Raw genomic sequence first — 18,966 nt, 5'->3', positions numbered from 1 at the left:
GATGCTGCGAGGCGGACGGCGCGGGCAACTCAGCGGGCACCGCCGGGCTACGGGGCCGGGCAGCCTGCTGGCCTGGCTGATGCTGGCATCTGCGGGCGCTGCACCCTGCCCCGATGTCTGCTGCCCCCACGGCCCTTCGGGGCTGCTCTGCACCCGGCCTGGGGCCCTGGATAGCCTCCGCCACCTGCCAGGCGCCGAGAACCTGACGGAGCTGTGAGTGTCTGACGGGCGAGGGGGCGCAGGGACAGGCGGGCATAGCAGTGCCCCGTGGGCACTGGCTTGCCGCTTGCTTGCTGGATCAGGAGGGGCGGGCGCGGCGGGAGGCTGATACCGTGCAGCCCGCAGCTGTGCCTCGGCTTTCCTCCGCTGCCCTGGCAGCCTCCGCAGTTACTGCCTGGAAGTTGGGCTCAGGGCAGCTGCGGTGCCAGCTTCGAGGAGAGGAAAGGGGGCTCTCTGTGGACCAGACCTGAGAGAGCCCAGCCTTCTAGAAACCGCTTTCTGGAGCTCAGCCAGGAGTCCACCCTCTGCCCTATGCAGGGGCTGGTTATCCGCAGAGACATCACCCCCCACCAGTTTGGCATCCTCACCATTTTCCTTTTCCAGGGAGAAATCAGCCCCCTCCCCTTTCCTAGTCATGACCAGGCAACACCAATTCTCTCTGGAATTGGGAATTCAACTGGAATAGGTGGGAGGCGCTGAGGAGCCATAGCTTGGTGGTTGAGCTCTCTTCTTCCCACTTCCACCATCTCTTGTCCACACCACCTCTTGATTTGGATGTGGGAAATGAGAGCCCCACCTGGCTGCCCTCTCCCCACCCCATCTCCCTCACCACCCTTGTCTCCCTACTTTGGGCAGGGAGTCAGGGGCCTTGCTGAGAGACTCTCCTCCCTTCGGGACCGGAAACTAAGAGGAATCTCCAGCAATTGCAGTACTCTGACATCCTGCAGTAATTGGTTACAAAATACTCAAGTACTTTTTAGCAGTGGGTGAAACCTATGGGAGTATTCTGTACTTACTGGCCTAGAGGTACTCAAGCGTCGCATGGTGGTGGCTGGAAAATACTTGAGTATTCTATATGGCTGGCGGGGCCAGCAAGACTTCTAGAAGAAGAAAGGAACTGCTAGAATATTCTCCTCCTGTGGCCTGGGGTTAGCGAATGGGCAAGGAGCCCTGGCCTCAGGTATGACAGGCTGGAAGGTATCTGAGGCAGGGGCCATCGATGTCTGGAAGTGACTTGAGCAGCCTGCGATAATTGGCACTGAGTTACTTGGGTATCTTGTGGTAATTAACAGGAAGGTACTTGATCTCTCTCCCTAATGGCCCTAGGGAGATGAGGAGGCAAGATGGCCTTGTCTTGGTCTGGACCTAGGTTTCTGCATGATGGGAGGGGGCCTGAGGTCCAGACTGCCACCCCCAGTCCCGTCCATTCATCACTCTGGGCCTTCAAAGCAGGGCCCAGGCTCCTGAATGTTCCCCATCAGCCCTCTCTTTTCCTGATTCCCTTCCAAGCCCCTAGTAGGTACAGCTGGGGGAGGGGGTGGAAGTGTGGACAGGTTGGGGCTGGGGGGGGTGGGAGGCATGCAGGGTGGTGAGCTGAGCTGTCCCTCTGGGTGGGGGGGGCCGTCTAATCCCTGCCTCCGCCTGCAAGGTCCCCTCCTCCTCCCTCACCCGCAGAGCTAAGGAGGAGATAATGGACTCGAATAGACAGATTGATTATGAATCCAAACGAATGAGGCAGCTTTGAGCACGCTGCCTGACAGTTTGCACACACCCGGCCACACTACGTTCTCACCCCCTCCCGGGCTCCCTATAGCTCTAGGTCCTTTGGGCAGGGGCTGGTGGGGGGTTGGCAGGACAGGGACCTACTCTCTCTCAGAGTCACTGGAGTTTTACTCCCTAGACCTCAGGGGACTGAGGACCTGATGCCTGGCTGTCCTGCAGGGGCCAAGTCTGGGAAGGGCTGGCGGGGAGGGGTCATTCAGGCTGGTCCTGGTTCCCACAATTGAGGAAAGTACAGGGTAGAGGGGGAGAGTTCTGAGAACAGACAGTGAGTCAGGGGCCCCTGTGTGTGTGGTGGGGGCAGGCCTGACGTGCCGCTGCAGGGCAGCTGACTTCTCAGGAACTCCCTGGCGTGCTAGATCCAGAAGCTGGACAGGGCCTGCAGTGTCAGAAATCCCCCAGCCCTGCACGCCTGCTTTTACTTCTGTCTTTCTCTTCCCATCTTGCTTTCTCCGGCTCTTTGTGCTTATCTATCTATCCCTCTGTCTCCATTTTCTTATCTGTCTCTCTCCTTGTATGTCTCTGTCTCTGTCTCGCTGCCTGTCTCCTCCTGTCGGTCCCTTCCTCCTAGGTGTCCCCGTTTCGCTCTCTCTTTGTTTTTCTGCACCCTGCTCCCCACCCTCAGCCTTCCCATTGCCCTCTCACTGTGAAACACAGCCACTCGTTGCCTCTCCACTGTCCCCAACTCTGACTCCGTCCTCTCATTGCCCCTCTCCTCTTCCCTGGGTCCCTCCCGGGGCAGGGAGGGGCTCAAGGGGTCCCTGACTGACAGCCTCTATGCCTGTCACTCACTTTGCTGAAAGATGGCGGGGGCGATGGAGGGGTTGCTTCTTGAGTGTGGGGAGGGACCAGCTTTGAGGGGGAGCGGGTGGGGGGTGTGTGTGTGTGTGTGTCTGCCCCTGTACGCGTGCACGGCAGTATGGGTGAGCCCAGACGGTGGCCCCTGAGCGGTGTGTTCGGGAGCGCATATTTACATGGCCACAGGGCTTCCTTTGTGCTGGGTGGGGCAGTGGCAGGGATGAGCGCGGGCCCTTTGTGGAAGCAAGCGTTTCAGCGTGACCCCCTATTGCTGAGCGTGCGCAGGGCTCTGTGTTTAAAAGCAGAACGTTCTCACGTGTGCGCGCGCATGAGAGCCATGCAGCGATGTGTGTCCCCGTGGGACAGCGTGAACACGCACACGGGCACGCCTGTGGGTTCATGCATGCATGTGTGGACGTGTGCGAGGAGATGTGTCTCCGTGCGTATGTGTACACATCTGTGTGTGTGCATGCGAGTATGCACGTGTGGCGGTGTGAGGATGCATGCACGGGACGGTGTGGCTGTGTGAGGTGGTGGGTCTCCATGCATATGAGGCTGCACGTGTGTGGGCATGCCTGTGCACGTGTCCGCGTGTAAACAGGTTTCTGTGTGACTGGGTGCATGTGTGCACACGCGCATGTGACTGGGAGGGAGGGAGGTGGGTGGGTGTGGGAACTCGAGTGTGGGCCTGGGCCCCTGTGACTCCCATCCCCTCTCCCCACAGCTACATCGAGAACCAGCCGCATCTGTGGCAGCTGAAGCTCAGTGACCTGAGGGGCCTGGGGGAGCTGAGAAACCTGTGAGGGGCTCCACACAGGGCCTGGGGGACCAGAGGGTCAGGGAGGGCTCAAGGGGCCTGGGAGGGGCGGGGGAGGACCTGAGAGGCTCAGGACGGAGGGGCTGGCCGCTCAGTGAGCTCAGTGGTCTCAGGGGTCCAGGGTGGCTGAGAAAGCTTTGAGGAGGGTGGGGAGGGGTCCAGGGCTCAGCACGGGGGACCGGAGGGCTGGCATGGGCAGAGAGTGTGACCCAGGGGGGCTACGACCCTCGGTGTTGATCCTGCTGCACCCTCCCCAGCACCATCGTGAAGAGTGGTCTCCGTTTCGTGGCGCCAGATGCCTTCCATTTCACTCCTCGTCTCCGTCGCCTGTGAGTGGCCAGGGCTGGGCAGAGGGGGGTGAGAAGACACCTAGGCTTGGGTGGCTAATGGGCTTGGCCCTCCCCAGGGAACTGTTCTGAGGAAGGCCCCAGCCTGGTCAGGGAAGTCGTTCCGCCCGTTCTCCTGGGGCCTTCTTCTCATCCACTTCACGGATGGCGGTGGCCTCAGCTCCCACCCCTGCCAGCTGGAAGGTCCTTCTTGCTGTCACACTTCCATGCTTCATGCTACAGGGACACTTCTCATAGGTGCCTGCCTCAGTTTTCTTCCCAGGGCTCAGATACACACCGGTCCAAAGGGAGCAAGGATCGGGAACAGGGCCCCGGGTTCTGGCCGGGACTCTATCTCCCACCTGCTCCCTGGCCCCTGGGATAGCCTGGGAGCTGCGGGATCAGATCTACCACTCGGTGTACTCCCCTGGGAGTCACAGCCACCCCTTCCGTAGAGGAGAGGGAGGGGCAGGGGTGGGCAGGAGACACCTCCAAAGGAGAGACCCTTGGAGTCCCTGGCAGCCCCTCTGAGGGTAGGAGTTCAGCTCCTCCTCTCACCACTGGCAGGTGGAGAGACGGGAAGTGTGGTGGGAGCCTGCCATTCAGAGTTGTGCTGGGTACTCTAAACTCTCTGTGTGTCCGTGATTTAGCAACAACGACGACAAAATGAGGTGATGTTACCCTCACTGACTGTGTACTAGGGCTTCAGTTAAAAATGTGTACTTGGGCTTCCCTGGTGGCGCAGTGGTTGAGAGTCCGCCTGCCGATGCAGGGGACGCGGGTTCGTGCCCAGGGTCCGGGAAGATCCCACACGCCGCGGAGCGGCTGGGCCCGTGAGCCATGGCCGCTGAGCCTCCGCGTCCGGAGCCTGTGCTCCGTGACGGGAGAGGCCACGACAGTGAGAGGCCCGCGTACTGCGGAAAAGAAAAAAAAAAGCGTACTCAGTGACACGATACTTAGGTCAGTGAATCTTCACAATCAACCTGGTGAGAAAGGTAGTGTCATCTCCATTTTATAGATGAGAATTCTGAGAATCAGACGTGTTCAGTTTCTGGGCTGAGGTCACGCAGCTGTAAGTGGCAGGACAGAGGCACACTCAGCTCTGTCTGGCGCTGAAGCGGGTAGTCTTTGTGATCCCCCTGTGGCGGCTACCCTCCATCTCAGCCTCCACAAACTGAAAGACAGCTAGGCAAGGGGAGGGGTCAGGGCAGACCCCGCAGAGGCAGAGGGTCCCCGGAGTGGCAGCCTGGTGCAGGGTGTAGAGTCCTGGAGCTGGCCCCTCACCCAACTCCCTTTCTCTATCTCTACAGCTAGGGGGCTGGGGGCCTGGGGTCCCTTGCAGCCAGCTTTCCTTAGTCCCTGAGGAGGGGAAGGAAGGAGGAGTGGGGAGGGAAGCCGGGGAAGGACTGTGAGATCCTCACCACTGCGTCCGGCAGGCGGCAAGGGAGTGTGGAGGCCCCGTGATCCCCCTCCTCCTCTGGCCCCGTCCTGGGCTCTGTGGACAGGCAGCACAGATGGAGCCCCTGCCCCCAGCTGGGGCCTCAGCACTTTGCCAGCTGGGGCCAAGGCTTGGGGAGGGGTAGCGGCTGTTCCCTCAGACCACCCCGCTTCCCTGGGGTCTGGGGAGGGGGTTCAGTGTGGTTAACCCTTGTTGTCCCAGGGAGAAGAGCGGGACTCAGAGAGCCCAACCGGTCCCCCCTCTCCAGTGACTCGCGGGCTAGTTGTAGTTGCCAGGGCTGGGGTTGGGGGAGCCAGATGTCAGCTTCCTCCTGGCTCCTCCCCTCCCTCACACTGGGTCAGAGCGAGGTCGCTCGCTCACAGGGTCTGTCTGCTCTGTCTCAACTCCCGCAGGGATCTGTCCTTCAATGCTCTGGAGTCTCTCTCCTGGAAAACCGTCCAGGGCCTCTCCCTACAGGAACTGTGAGTGTGGGGACTTCCAGGGTCAAGAGCGGCAAGTGTGTGTGTGTGTGTGTGTGTGTGTGTGTGTGTGTGTGTGTGTGTGTGTGTGTGTGTGTGTGTGTGCACGTGTGCCCTCGGGCACTTGAACCTCTGTGTGACGGTATGTGTCGCTGTGTCTGTGTGGAACTTTGGGGGTGGGGTGTTCTCTCTGGGGCCGCGTGTTTGGCTGTCCATATGCATGCTTGTGAACCGCCCCCATCGAAGCAGAAGCTGCAGGCCCACCCATTGAGGTGGTGATTGCCCTGGGCACATTTGGGGTGGGGGGTGGAGAGCTGGCCTGGACAACTGATTGCGTGTGTGCTTGGGGGGCTGGGGGCTGGCATGGTTCTCGGGGCCTGTGCACACCGGCACATCCTCCCACAGTGTTCGTGGGATGGGTGGGACGGCAGTGGTCCATGTTTGTTTGGTGGGCGCCTAAGACCTCTGGGTCACCCCAGAAGGCTGTGCCCTTCTCTCCTTGTCACCCTACTTGGAGCCCTCACCTGGCTTGTCACCCTGGGGAGCCCAGGTGAGGGAATTCCACGTAGCCCACAGCTGTCTATCTTAGACTTTCGGCATTCTATTCTATAGGGGGGTCCATGAGAGGAACTTCTCCCGTGTCCCCACTCCTTCACCTCTAGACAGTCCACCCTGCTGTCTAACTGCATTCCCTCTTGCTGTAGTACTCCTTCACATCTGCCCTTCCCCTGACTCTCTTGGTGTCCCCCACACCCACCAGAGTCCTGTCGGGGAACCCCCTGCACTGTACCTGTGCCCTGCTCTGGCTGCAGCGCTGGGAGGAGGAGGGGCTGGGCGGAGTGCGGGAACAGAAGCTGCAGTGTCCCGGGCAGGGGCCCCTTGCCCTCATGTCCAACACCAGCTGCGGTATGTGCTGGAGGTGGTGTGAGGGGCTGGGAAAGAGCACCGTGCTTGGGGAGAGGGCACTGGGCAGGGCTCAGGGGGTGAGCCCTGAAGAGGGACTGGGAAACGGGCATTGGCAAGAGCTGGGGGAAACTGAAGGTTGGGGGGCAGGGGCAGGGTCTCTGAGGAGGGTGGGAGAAGGAGCCCCACCCTTGGGCGGGGCTCGGAGGCAGCTCCCAGCTCTAACGCCCCTCGGGCATCCTGGGCCACCAGGTGTACCCACGCTGAAGGTCCAGATGCCCAATGCCTCCGTGGATGTGGGAGACGACGTGTTGCTGCAGTGCCAGGTGGAGGGGCAGGGCCTGGAGCAGGCTGGCTGGATCTTCACAGAGCTGGAGGAGTCAGCCACGGTGATGGTGAGAAGCCCTCCACCGCCCGTGCCCCCATGCCCCCCTCCTGATTCGAGGCCTGCACAGAGCACAGGAGACAAAGACAGGGAAAGAGAGACAACAAATAAGAAGCACATAAAGGATGAGGGATGGACAGAGTTGGTTTAGACCCCTGGGACTAAGGCTTGTGCTGCTGGGCAGCCACAGGTATGCACATGCCCTCAGGCCAGGCCCTGGCCCAGCAAGGACCTCAGGCTCCACCAATCCGCCAAAACTTAGGTCCCCACTCTGGGATCACGGTGCTGGCCACAAGAGAGAGGGTCACAGAGCCCTCACATATTGGAACTGAGCCGGGGAACCCAACAGACCAACTCTCCCATCCACCTCCTTTCTAGATAAGGAAACTGAGAACCAGGGACAGGACACAATATTTGCGGTCCTGCACCCAGGCCAGTTCTTGGGGGCCTTTTGGTCGTTTTCTAGAGATTCTGGAAGGAACATCCTCTTGAATGTGTGATGAGCATATTAATAAAGGAGGCACAGGTCTGGTTCCAGCTCTCTCACTAATTAATTCTTGGAGTGACTTTTGGAAAAATCCCTCAGTCTGCCTGCATTTTGGTTTTCTTATCTGTCAGCTGAGGAGGTAGACATGATGGCCTTCTGATGTCCTGCCTGCCTCTGGGCACTCTCTGGCCTCTTATCCAGATCGGTCTTTGGGCATCTTCCCAGGTCTTGCCCTTTGTCCTCAGGCTGGCGACGGGCAACTGAGAGTAGCTGTAGTTGACTCAGGAGGCCTCATGGACAAGGTCAGCAGGGGCCGACGTTGGGCTGTGCCCACCCAGAAAGCTGGCCCCTCATAGGTGGACACAGAGGGTCCAGTCCCTGGAAGGAGCTGGGTCAGTGAAAGCAGGGGTGTGGTGTTCAGTTTGGAGGCCCTCGCTTTGGGAGTGGAGTCAACCCCAGAATTGCTGGTGGCCCCTGGAACAATATTGAAGGAGGAATCACAAGCCACTGAGTGGTTCCTCCTCTCCTAGAGATCAAAGCCACTGAGAGTGAGTAATGGAAAAGGGGACAAGACAGAAGCAAGAGGCTGGGCATGACCATCTGTGGAGAGACCTTTGATAAGCTGTTTTGGGAAGTTGCAGGTTTTTGCTTTTCTCTTTGGGAGCTTTACATGTTTGCTACCACTTCTGTTTTCTGGAGACTTCCTATAGAAAAGCCATAGCCTAACTGGGTTAAATGGAGGGGAGGGGAGGCTGGTCCCCCTCAGGAGTGTGAAGGGTGGCAGAGCAGCTCCAAGGGAAGAGTTCACGGGACCCCGTACCCCAGGGTGACTTGGAGGAGATGGGACAGCCGAGAGAAGCTAAGGGCAGGGCTTCCCTTTGGGGTGGCTGGAACCCAGCCCTTGCATAAGAGGCTGCAGAGCTCCTCTGGAATCTTTGAGCTCACATATTCCAGTGGAAGCCCAGAGAAACTTCACCTTTCGTGGTATTTACTCAAGGGATTCCACATTTACAAAATTTCCAGGTAAATCAGATTTGTCCACCGCTTCATCTATTTTCATCATTTTATGAAAATAGCTTTCTAAAATGTCAAAAGATCATTTTGTTTACCTCTTCAGCTTACAAAATAAGAAAATCTTGGTTCAGCAGGATTAAGAATTGTCTTAAGGCCATATAACGTCCATGGTGTCTTAGGAAGAGAATCTGAATCGGATTCAGTCTTTTGATGGTGATTCAGAACCAAGTCACTTAGCTTCTCTCTAACTTCACTCTCTTTTTCCATCTGCCAAAGGTAGTCACCATGATTCTACCGTTGCTTCTAAGTGCTGCCCTGTTACCAGCACCATCTCTTTGTTTCTGATCTTCCTTGGGCCGAGACTAAGTTTCTTAGAACTATGTGTAAAACAAGAATGAGTAGGTGGTGAGGTCCTAGCTGGTTTTCCAATTAGTTGTGCATGTGTAGTACTTGGGATTTGTGACATCTGTTTAGCTGTTTAGATGGGTGGTTTTATGGCTTGGGGTACTTTGTGCCTATCTTGAGCTTATTGGTTGTGTTCTAGAGTTTTCAGATCATTAAACAAATGATCCAGGAGACTCTGCAAACAAGCTCTAAAGGAGGGCCATTCTCTGCTATATTCTCTCCCACACCTTCTTCCTTCCCCTCCCTCCCGGCTTTCCTCCCTTTTCCATCTGGCCCAGAGGGGCTCCGCAAAGACATCAGCTCCAGCCACCCTGCCTCCAATCCCAAGCTAGCTGAAGCTTTTCTTGATTTTCCCCTTTCTTCTCTGACCCAGCAATCTGGGAGTCTGCCATCCTTGGGACTGACCCTGGCCAATGTCACCAGTGACCTCAATAGGAAGAACGTGACGTGCTGGGCGGAGAATGACGTGGGCCGGGCTGAAGTCTCTGTCCAGGTCAACGTCTCCTGTGAGTCCCAATGACTGCCCCTGCGCCCACCCCCATTCCTTCTTCCCTGAAAAGAGGATGTGAGCGTGGGGGGCTGCAGGAAAGGGGTGGGATGTGTGTGTCCACAGCTGCTCCCTCCCAGCTGTTTCCAGATTCCCATGAAAACCTGATCCTTTGAGGGAAGTCCTGGGGGCTCGTCAAGGCCAGAGGGATGGAGATGGATTTCTTTTTGGCCCCTGCCCAAGTCTTGCTACCTGAAGCCCTCAACACCAGCTGCCTGCCCGTTCTCACTGCTCTGCTCTATTTCTTCATGCCCGTTCCTCCTTAGAACTTTTGCCCTACATCCTAGTTTTATTTTTTTAATTTTTAATTAATTAATTAATTATTTATTTATGGCTGCGTTGGGCCTTAGTTGCGGCACGCGGGATCTTTCATTGCGGTGGGCGGGCTCTTCATTGCAGCGTGCTGGCTTCTCTCTAGTTGTGGCCCGGGCTTAGTTGCCCCTCGGCATGCGGGGATCTTAGTTCCCCCACCAGGGATCGAACCCGCGACCTCTGCATTGGAAGGGGGATTCTTAACCACTGGACCACCAGGGAAGTCCCTACATCCTAGTTTTAAAAGAAGAAATTCCCCATCTAAGTTCCCCTTTAGGCTTACTGCCTAATTTCCCTAGGTCTGCCACAAATTATTTAAAATCTTCTATGTTATATACATTTTTCTTCTTGTGAAACATAACATACATAGATATGTACATAAAACCTATACACCTTAAACAGTAATTATTCTCACCAGCAGTTCAGAAGACACTCTCTTCCTCTCCCCATTCAGAACCCCATCCTTCTCCTCCACCCCATCCTGACTTTTGTGATAATCATTTCCTTGCTTTCAAAAAGAATTTTACACACGTATGCTTCCCTATCAATATGGTGGAGTTTTGTCTGTTCTTGTACATTATATAAATGGAATCATACCTCGTAGTATTTTGTGTCTAGTTTCTCCTGCTCAACATTACTATTTTTTAAGATGTATTTATTATTTATTTTATTTATTTTTGGCTGTGTCGGGTCTTAGTTGCGGGATCTTAACGGGATCTTTGTTGAGGCATGAGGGATCTTTCGTTGACGTGTGCGGGTTTTCTCTCACTAGTTGTGACGCGCAGGCTCCAGAGCGCTTGGGCTCTGTAGTTTATGGAACGCGGGCCTCTTGTTGAGGTACGCGAGCTCAGTAGTTGTGGCGCATGGGCTTAGTTGCCCCGCAGCATGTGGAATCTTAGCTCCCTGAGCAGGGATTGAACCTGCGTCGCCTGCATTGTAAGGCAGATTCTTTACCATTGGACCACCAGGGAGGTCCCTCAACATTATTTGTGTAAGATTCGTCCACGTTAATGGGAGTAACTATTAGTTCATTCAGTTCACTGCTGAGTAGTACTCCATCGCATGAGTGCTGGCTGGAATTCCAGTATCAATTGTGTGTGTGTATGTATGTATATATATATATATTTTTTCCTATTATTGAGGGGCTTTTGTTTCTTTCAGGTTGGGTCTATTTCAAACCTATATCTTTTTTCAAAAAGTTTTTAAACTGTATATATATATATATTTTTTTTTGTTTTGTTTTGTTTGTTTGATGTTTAGGCCCCCTTCCCGATCTTCTTAGGCTTGATTACACTTAATTTTTCTGGATCCCTCATCCAAAAGACTCCATGTCTAATTTCCATAAGCCGGTACCCTACTTCTCTACGACTGTTACTTATTTTCTTTAAACCCACCACTTAAGTTCTTTAAGCCTGAGTTTTATGTACCTGCTGCCTGATTTATTTCAGATTTACTGTCAGCTTTCTCCAAAACGTCTCTCCTTATGAATCTCTTAGGGCCTGCTGACCAGTTTCTCTTAGGCCTACCCCCTGATTTCCAGCTGTCCACTCCCAGCCCCACCTAGGATTGGTCAGGCCCGCAGCTGCTCCCGGACTCTGTCTGTCCCCCTCTCTGGCCCACAGTCCCCGCCAGTGTGCACCTGCAGCCGGCCGTGGAGCAGCACCACTGGTGCATCCCCTTCTCGGTGGACGGGCAGCCCACGCCCTCTCTGCGCTGGCTCTTCAATGGCTCTGTGCTCAACGAGACCAGCTTCATCTTCACCGAGTTCCTGGAGCTGGCAGCCAATGAGACCGTGCGACACGGCTGCCTGCGCCTCAACCAGCCCACCCACGTCAACAACGGCAACTACACGCTGCTGGCTACCAACCCCTTGGGCCAGGCCGCCGCCTCCGTCATGGCCGCCTTCATGGACAACCCTTTCGAGTTCAACCCTGAGGACCCCATCCCTGGTGTGAGGGCCACCCTGAACCCTGCCCCCTCTCCCTGGGTTCCACCTGGGTACAGATCCAGGTGTCCAGGGATGCCTGGCCCACTTCCTGCTGTGATCCTGACCTCAGAAGTTGGAGTGCCTGGTCTTGGACAGAAAGAAGCCTGGGGTTCTGGTGTCCAGCTCTGCGCTGTCCTCCTTTGCCCCTGCCTCCCCCAAACCCCAGGAGTCCTGAACCCCTGAGCTCTTCCATTCACTTGGGCTGGCTGAAGAGAGAGCCACGCACCAGGGCATCCCTGGCCCAGCTGGAAAAGGGCCACGTGCATCTTCTCCCTTGAGGTCCAGCAGCTCCACCTCCCCACCCCAGCCCCACCCACGAAGGGATGAGTCCCAGAGGGGGAAGGGGACGCACTGCTCTTTTCCCCATCTGATCGCTTTCTCTCCTCCCTCCTGCTGCAGTCTCCTTCTCGCCGGTGGGTGAGTAGCCCAGGCTGGAGGGCAGGTTCTGTCTGGTCCCTGGAGCTGCGGCTGGGGCAGGGGGTACAGTTAACCCGATCCTTGCGGGGTCAGCTGGGGCCAGGGTGGGGAGTCGGTAGAGGAGACACCGTGTGTGTCAAAGCCTATCCTTCCTGCCCTGTGTCCCCACAGACACCAACAGCACATCCGGAGACCCAGTGGAGAAGGATGAAACACCTTTTGGGGTGAGTGTGGGAAGTGGAAGCTGGTCCAGGACTTTATATCAGGAGGCCGGGCTAGAGGCTCATCTGCATGTCGGTTCTGGTCAGAGCACAGAGATCAGTAGAGTCTGGCTTGAGCTTAATCAGCCCCCTTCACAGCCGTGACCCAGGGGAGGAGGAGGCAGGTCTGTGGGCCTGGCTCTGGGCATCTATGCAGGATGGAGAAACAGTTTGCTATGGGGGAGCTCTGAGAGTGCAGACAACCCCCAAATCTGACCACCCCACACCCTCAGGTCTCCATGGCCGTGGGCCTGGCTGTTTTCGCCTGCCTCTTCCTTTCTACGACGTTTCTTGTGCTCAACAAATGTGGACGGAGGAACAAGTTTGGGATCAACCGTGAGTTGGGGGGCTGCAGAATGGCTGTCTGTCAGTCCGTCCATCTGGCTTTGTTTCCTGCTGGCTCTTCCCCACTCTGTCCGCTGTGTGAGGGCCTGTGCGCACGTGGAGTTCTACAGAGTGTGTGTTTGGGGTATATGAGGACAGGCTATGGGGCTTGTGAATATGGGTGTGTCGGTGCTGGAGCCGGGGTAGTTTCAGAGGTAGCATCTGCTAATTGGTGGCTGGATTGTAGTCAAACACTAAGTGGGTCTGGGAGGTCTGGGCTCTGCGGGGGGAGCAGTGGGGGAGTTCTCTGGTGGCCCACGGGGCCTGGGGTTGGACAGGAGCCAGACGGAGAATGGCCATAGTGCCTCCCCTTCCTCCTGCCTGCTGTCTGGCTTCCTAGCTCTTCTGTCCTCCCGTGCAAGTTATGAGGTGGGGTCACCTGGCACCCTGCAACCTGACGGGAGCTAGAGTGTGTGCCTGGGCTGTGACCCCTCCATGTTACTGTGTCTCCTTCCCAGGCCCCACCGTGCTGGCGCCAGAGGATGGACTGGCCATGTCCCTGCATTTCATGACATTGGGTGGCAGCTCCTTGTCTCCCAGCGAGGGCAAAAGCTCTGGGCTCCAAGGCCACATCATCGAGAACCCACAGTACTTCAGTGATGCCTGTGAGGGGCTGGGTCAAGGGTGCGGGCGAGCCTGTGTGTGTGTGTGTGTGTGTTTGTACGTGTGTGTGTGCATGTGTAGAAGCCCCTGTGTGTCACTGCCTTTGCCCACCCCAGGCCTGAACAAGCCTTCCCTCCCACCCCGCTGCCACCCGTGTCCACATCATGTCGTGGGGCTTGGTGAAGGTGTGAAGGCTCACTTTCAGTGTCCATCCTCCCCTTTGCCTGGAACCCCCTGTGCAGAGCACAGCCCTGCTGGACAGTCCTGTCCTTGCCCCTGTCCCATCTTTCCCAAGACTGGGTCTCTGGTCTGACCCTGCAAGCCCCCCGCAGGTGTTCATCACATCAAGCGCCGGGATATCGTGCTCAAGTGGGAGCTGGGCGAGGGCGCCTTTGGGAAGGTCTTCCTAGCTGAGTGCCACAGCCTGCTGCCTGAGCAGGACAAGATGCTAGTGGCCGTCAAGGTAAGACCTTGGCCAAGCGATATTGCTGGCCCGGGCCCCCCTCCCAGAGCACCATCATTCCAGGATGGGGTGCTCAGGCTGGTGGGTGGGAGGCTGGGGTCCGGCACGGTTCACGCCTTGTGGGTGGATGGGTCACCTTGGACGTGGGGAGGTCAAGGCTGGGCCCTCACCCAGGCCTGTCCCCGCCCCTGCCATCCAGGCGCTGAAGGAGGTGTCTGAGAGCGCCAGGCAGGACTTCCAGCGGGAGGCCGAGCTGCTCACCATGCTGCAGCACCAGCACATCGTGCGCTTCTTTGGCGTCTGCACCGAGGGCCGCCCGCTACTCATGGTCTTTGAGTACATGCGGCACGGTGACCTCAACCGCTTCCTCCGGTAGGAGGGCCCGGCCCTGGCGCTGGCCCCTGGCCCGTCGTCCCTTCCCTACAAGCACATCCCTGCTTGTCCGCTGAACTGCGGGGGGTGGGACACCAAGAAGAAGCAGGAAGGCCCTGTCCACGAGGCAAATGTGTGAATGTGAGGAGAGTCCGTGCGGAGGACAGAGCGGCACTGTCAGGGAGGTTGCCTGAGCAGAAGTCAGGAGCTGAATCTTCAGGATGGGTGGGCTTTGCAAAGTGTGTGTGCACTTGCGTGTGGCACAGAAGCCAGGCCTGTAGGAGGTGGCAGTTTTGATAACTACGATAACAGCAATAACAGGCCTTTATCAGGCACTCTCCACGCTCCAGGCACTATGCTATATATTTTATAATTCATTCTAATTATGACTGTCTGTGCTTATACATATATGTCTGTATAATAATATAAACGTATATTTATTTTTCATAGTTTTTTAGCATATATGGCAGTTTACACTTGAAGAAAGTTACCAAAAATTCGTTTCTTTGGCTTTGGACAGAACAACTCTGATATGTTAACTAATTTGTACTGATAATTTTAATAACTTCAAGAAATGTACCCATTTCTCAGATGAGGCTTACAGAGGTTAAGTGACTTGCTCAAGGGCACACAGGTAACAAATGGTCCAGGGAGATGTGACCCCAGGCAGAGCCCTGCTCTCAACCCCTGACTGTGATGGCCACATATTCCCTTCGTCGAGTCCTACTCCGATGAGGTGGACCCCCTGTGAGGTTGGGGCAGTGTGAGGCAGGGAAAGGGCCAGGGTTTGGAATTAACTGTGGCTGATTGGCTGAGCCTACTTTGCCAAGTAGATTTCCTCTCTGACCTCAGTTTCCCTACCAGTAAGAGGGACAACGGGGGACTGTGGTTCTGGATGAGTGTGTTTGTACAGCTGATGGTAGTGATTTGGTCTCCAAACATCCCTTTGGGAGTGTCAGGTCGTTCATGTAGAATTTTGCCAGGCTGCAAAATTCAGCTGGGAGAGACCCCAGAGTTTGAGCTTATCTTGAGCATGGGGAGGAGCCAATGGAGGATGTGGAGAGGGAAGGAGGTGAGGGCAGACCTGAGGTTAAATGTGGAGGTGAATTGGCTCAGAGGAACCCAAGTCAAGAGGAGGTCAAAGGGGAACCCTTCCCCTTACTCACCAGATGCGGTGTGGGCTCTGTGCTAGGGACCGGATGCAAGCCAGGATCCATCTGGGCTCCAGGATGGAGGAAAAGCAGCTTTATTTAGTGGAGAGAGCACGGGGAAACCGAAGGAGGGAAACATGAAAGCTCCTAGATGAGTCTGGAAGACTTCCCCTAGGAGGGGCCTATTTCTATTTCTACTCGCCTCTGGGCCTCTACCTCTGCCTGGTACACTGGGTCTCCTTCCCATGCCCCTTCACCTACCCCTGTCCCCGACCCCTTCAAGTGGCTTACCCACCTCCCTTCCCAAGGGCTTGAGTCTCAGTTTAGATGTCTCTTCTTCCATGAAGCCTTCCCTGACTTCTTCCATCCCTACCCTGAGTGCCCATCAGGTGCTCCCCACATTGCACTGCTGTAACCTGTTTATCTGCATCCTACCCTCCACTGTAGCTCAGGTGCTTGGCACATTGGAGATGTTACCCAGAATAAGTGAAGAGATAAATTGTTGAGGAGAAAGTTGGCCAGTAGGAAAGGGCAGTACTGACAAAACCATCAGCTCAGACAGCTTCAGAAGAAGGAATATTTGGGGAATGGAGATGAATGATCAGGTACTGGTCTAGAGGGATGGCTGTGGGGAGGAGGAGGGCATCCTGGAAACCTTTGGAAGGAAGGCTGGATACCGAGGGCAAAGGTGAGAGAGACAGGAATCGAGAACTACCAGATTTCAGGCTCACAGCCTGAGTGGGGGATGTTCCCTTCACTGAGTCAGGGGCAGGCCTGGGGGAAGATGCTGAGCATCTTCGCAAGGGCTGAGTCGGAGGTGTACCCGGGCAAGAGATGTAGGGGCCAGTGGGCAGCTCCAGTGGGCTTGGAGTTCAAGGGGGCTGCCTGAGAGGAAGGCATTACTGTGGAAAGTGTGGGCACCAGTGGAAGCTCTAGAGGTGGGGCACACCAGCCGGCCCCCATCCCGGTCCCTCCAGACAGCTGCCTCCCCTGTTCTTTCCTTCCTCCATTCCCTGAGTCCCTTCCCCCTCCCCCCCACCCCCCAGCTCCCTGGGCTCCCTTCTCTCAGGCTCCTGGGGGTTCTCTCCTCCCAGCCTATGCTTCTCCCTCACTCTTTCTCGAAGGTCCCACGGGCCTGATGCCAAGCTGTTGGCTGGTGGGGAGGACGTGGCTCCAGGGCCTCTGGGCCTGGGGCAGCTGCTGGCCGTGGCTAGCCAGGTCGCCGCGGGGATGGTGTACCTGGCGGGTCTGCACTTCGTGCATCGGGACCTGGCCACGCGCAACTGTCTGGTGGGTCAGGGACTAGTGGTCAAGATCGGCGATTTCGGCATGAGCAGGGATATCTACAGCACCGACTATTACCGCGTAAGTCTTTCACCCCGACCCCTCCCACAGCATCCAAACTGTAGACACGCTAATGCCGAGTCCCCCTCCAGTGCCTGCCCTTGCTGGGCACGCCCTCCTCTTCCTCAGGCGGTGTGGTGTCTGAGACTCTCTGGCTCTGGTTTTTAACCCTCCTCCTACCCCCTCGGCCCCCAGTGGAGGAGGGTCTGTCTCCACTATCACGGAGGGAAACGGGCACCATCGGTTTTTCCCTTTTAGCCCTGGGCGGGAGAGCCACTTCTATTTATTTTTAATGACGGGACTGGGGGCGGGTCTGCGTCATGCGTCAGGAGAGGCTGTCCGCGGTGGGCGCCCGCAGGAGGTGACTCAGCGCCCGCACGCCGGCAGGTGGGAGGCCGCACCATGCTGCCCATCCGCTGGATGCCACCTGAGAGCATCCTCTACCGCAAGTTCACCACCGAGAGCGACGTGTGGAGCTTCGGCGTGGTGCTCTGGGAGATCTTCACCTACGGCAAGCAACCCTGGTACCAGCTCTCCAACACAGAGGTCAGCCCCGCTCCATGGGTCATTCCCTGCCGGCCACCCTTTCCCCGCCCCTTCGGGTTGCTTTTTCGGGAAATTCTGTCCCCTTTTGCCCCTCATCCCACTGCCGGCAGGCGGGGCACCCACCCAGCATCCTGCTGACACTGCTCTCTCCACCCCAACCCTGTTCTTTTCTCACATTCTTCCTTCTCCTATTCTAACTGGCTCCTGGGGGGACCTCAAAGCACTTATAAATGGAGCCCAGACCTCCATCCCTAGCTGCATTTTATAGACCTAGTAGGCATCATCAGGGTGAAAGGGAGAGGCATGGAAAGAGGAACACAGCACGAGAGGGCCTGACGCTCCAGCAGGGAGGCTGGAGGTTAGACTGTAAGAAGGACGGTCCTACACCTCCCCTTGCGCTCCTGGCTGGACACAGGTGTTCCCTCTCCCAGAGCAGCTCCCCCCACCCCCTCCTTGGCTCGCAGCTGTCAGTTTCCATTTCTCCTCCTAATGCAGTCTGCTCCCTGGAGGCTGGTGGCGTGGGAGAGAGGGTTATAGATTTTAATTTTCTCAAGCACTGAGAGAAGGAATGGAATTAGTGCCGCCCATAACCCAAGCCCTCTAATGGCGAGGGAGGGAAGAAGGTGGGAAGAGACTCCAGGCCCTTCAAGCATCTCCCTGCCACAGTCTCTCCTTCTTTGGATCCCTTAGCTGCTCTTGCAGTCCTTCCTGGAGTTTAACTTCGATCTTTCCTGCTGCAGTTGTCTTTTAAGAGCAGCTAGGTCCCCACAGACTGGCACCTACAGAAGAGAAAAAAAGTGGGGTTGCCCTCTACCTTAAAATGCAAGCCAGCCACTTTTCAAGGCCTTTACCTGCAACCCTGATCTGTTTTCTTTTTGCCCTCTGGAGCTGAGAGATGGAGAACCCTTCCCTTCTTCCATGCAGCCCTCGACATTAAACTGATGGATTTGGCAAATGCCTTGGCCCCTCCCCTTCCTTAGCCCACCTGGCAAGTCTTCCTAGGGCCTGATTCCAGCCCTTTGGGATACAATTCTACCCCAGCCCAGCCCTCCCAGGGTCTCTCTAGCTTTAATCCTTCCACTGCTCAGTGTCAGAGTGGAAAGGAATCTTGGGATTCACTGCATCCTTTCAGACTATTAGTAGCTACGAGGCCCAGACATATCATATGACCTGCCTTGGGAGCTTCAATGAGGCAGAGGCAGAGGTAGTGCTGGGTCAGGCCTCACTCTCCTGCCCCCAGCCCAGTATGCCCTCTTCTCTCTCCCTCTGGTGGCCCCAGGCGATCGAGTGCATCACACAGGGACGTGAGCTGGAGCGACCGCGTGCCTGCCCACCGGAGGTCTATGCCATTATGCGAGGCTGCTGGCAGCGGGAGCCCCAACAACGCCACAGCATCAAGGATGTGCACACCCGGCTGCAAGCCCTTGCCCAGGCGCCTCCTGTCTACCTGGATGTCCTGGGCTAGGAGGCTGGCCCAGGGGCTGGGGCTGAGTAGCCGGAATGCTGCAGCCTGCCCTCAGCGACCCCCATGGCTCCCAGCAGCCCCAGGGTGATCTCAAAGCATCTAACTCACCCTCAGCATGCGGGAGGGGACAGGTGGGGTCTGGGAGCGGAGGATGTTCCTGCTTCTCTAGGCAGGGTTCCGCGATAGCAATTATATTTATTATCCCTTGGCTGTGTCTCTTGCCAATTCTTGGGATGATGTCGTTCTGGGAGGGGGTTATCGGGACTCAGGTAGGGGGATGATTC

The 18,966-nt window shown here is 56.5% G+C and overlaps 1 protein-coding gene across 2 annotated transcripts; it reads left to right on the top strand.

Moving 5' to 3' along the window:
- Position 1: 1 nt before the first annotated feature.
- NTRK1 (neurotrophic receptor tyrosine kinase 1) lies at positions 2-18,682 on the top strand. Of its 2 annotated transcripts, XM_024748205.1 has the most exons (17): positions 2-213; positions 3,302-3,376; positions 3,652-3,723; positions 5,572-5,640; positions 6,398-6,543; positions 6,793-6,935; positions 9,205-9,337; positions 11,313-11,639; positions 12,077-12,094; positions 12,266-12,318; positions 12,588-12,690; positions 13,197-13,343; positions 13,674-13,804; positions 14,004-14,176; positions 16,452-16,692; positions 17,059-17,217; positions 18,497-18,682. In XM_024748205.1, the coding sequence occupies exons 1-17, from the start codon at positions 2-4 to the stop codon at positions 18,680-18,682; spliced, it is 2,388 nt and encodes a 795-aa protein (XP_024603973.1). The 2 variants fall into 2 exon arrangements, with proteins under 2 accessions (XP_024603973.1, XP_024603972.1); XM_024748204.1 differs by lacking the exon at positions 12,077-12,094.
- The last annotated feature ends 284 nt before the right edge of the window (positions 18,683-18,966 follow it).

The sequence above is a fragment of the Neophocaena asiaeorientalis genome, unplaced genomic scaffold (genome assembly GCF_003031525.2).
Source record: "Neophocaena asiaeorientalis asiaeorientalis breed wild unplaced genomic scaffold, Neophocaena_asiaeorientalis_V1.1 scaffold76, whole genome shotgun sequence".
NCBI lineage: Eukaryota > Metazoa > Chordata > Mammalia > Artiodactyla > Phocoenidae > Neophocaena > Neophocaena asiaeorientalis.
The sequence above is the reverse complement of the archived record's forward strand: the minus strand, read 5'-3'. Positions and strand labels throughout refer to the sequence as shown.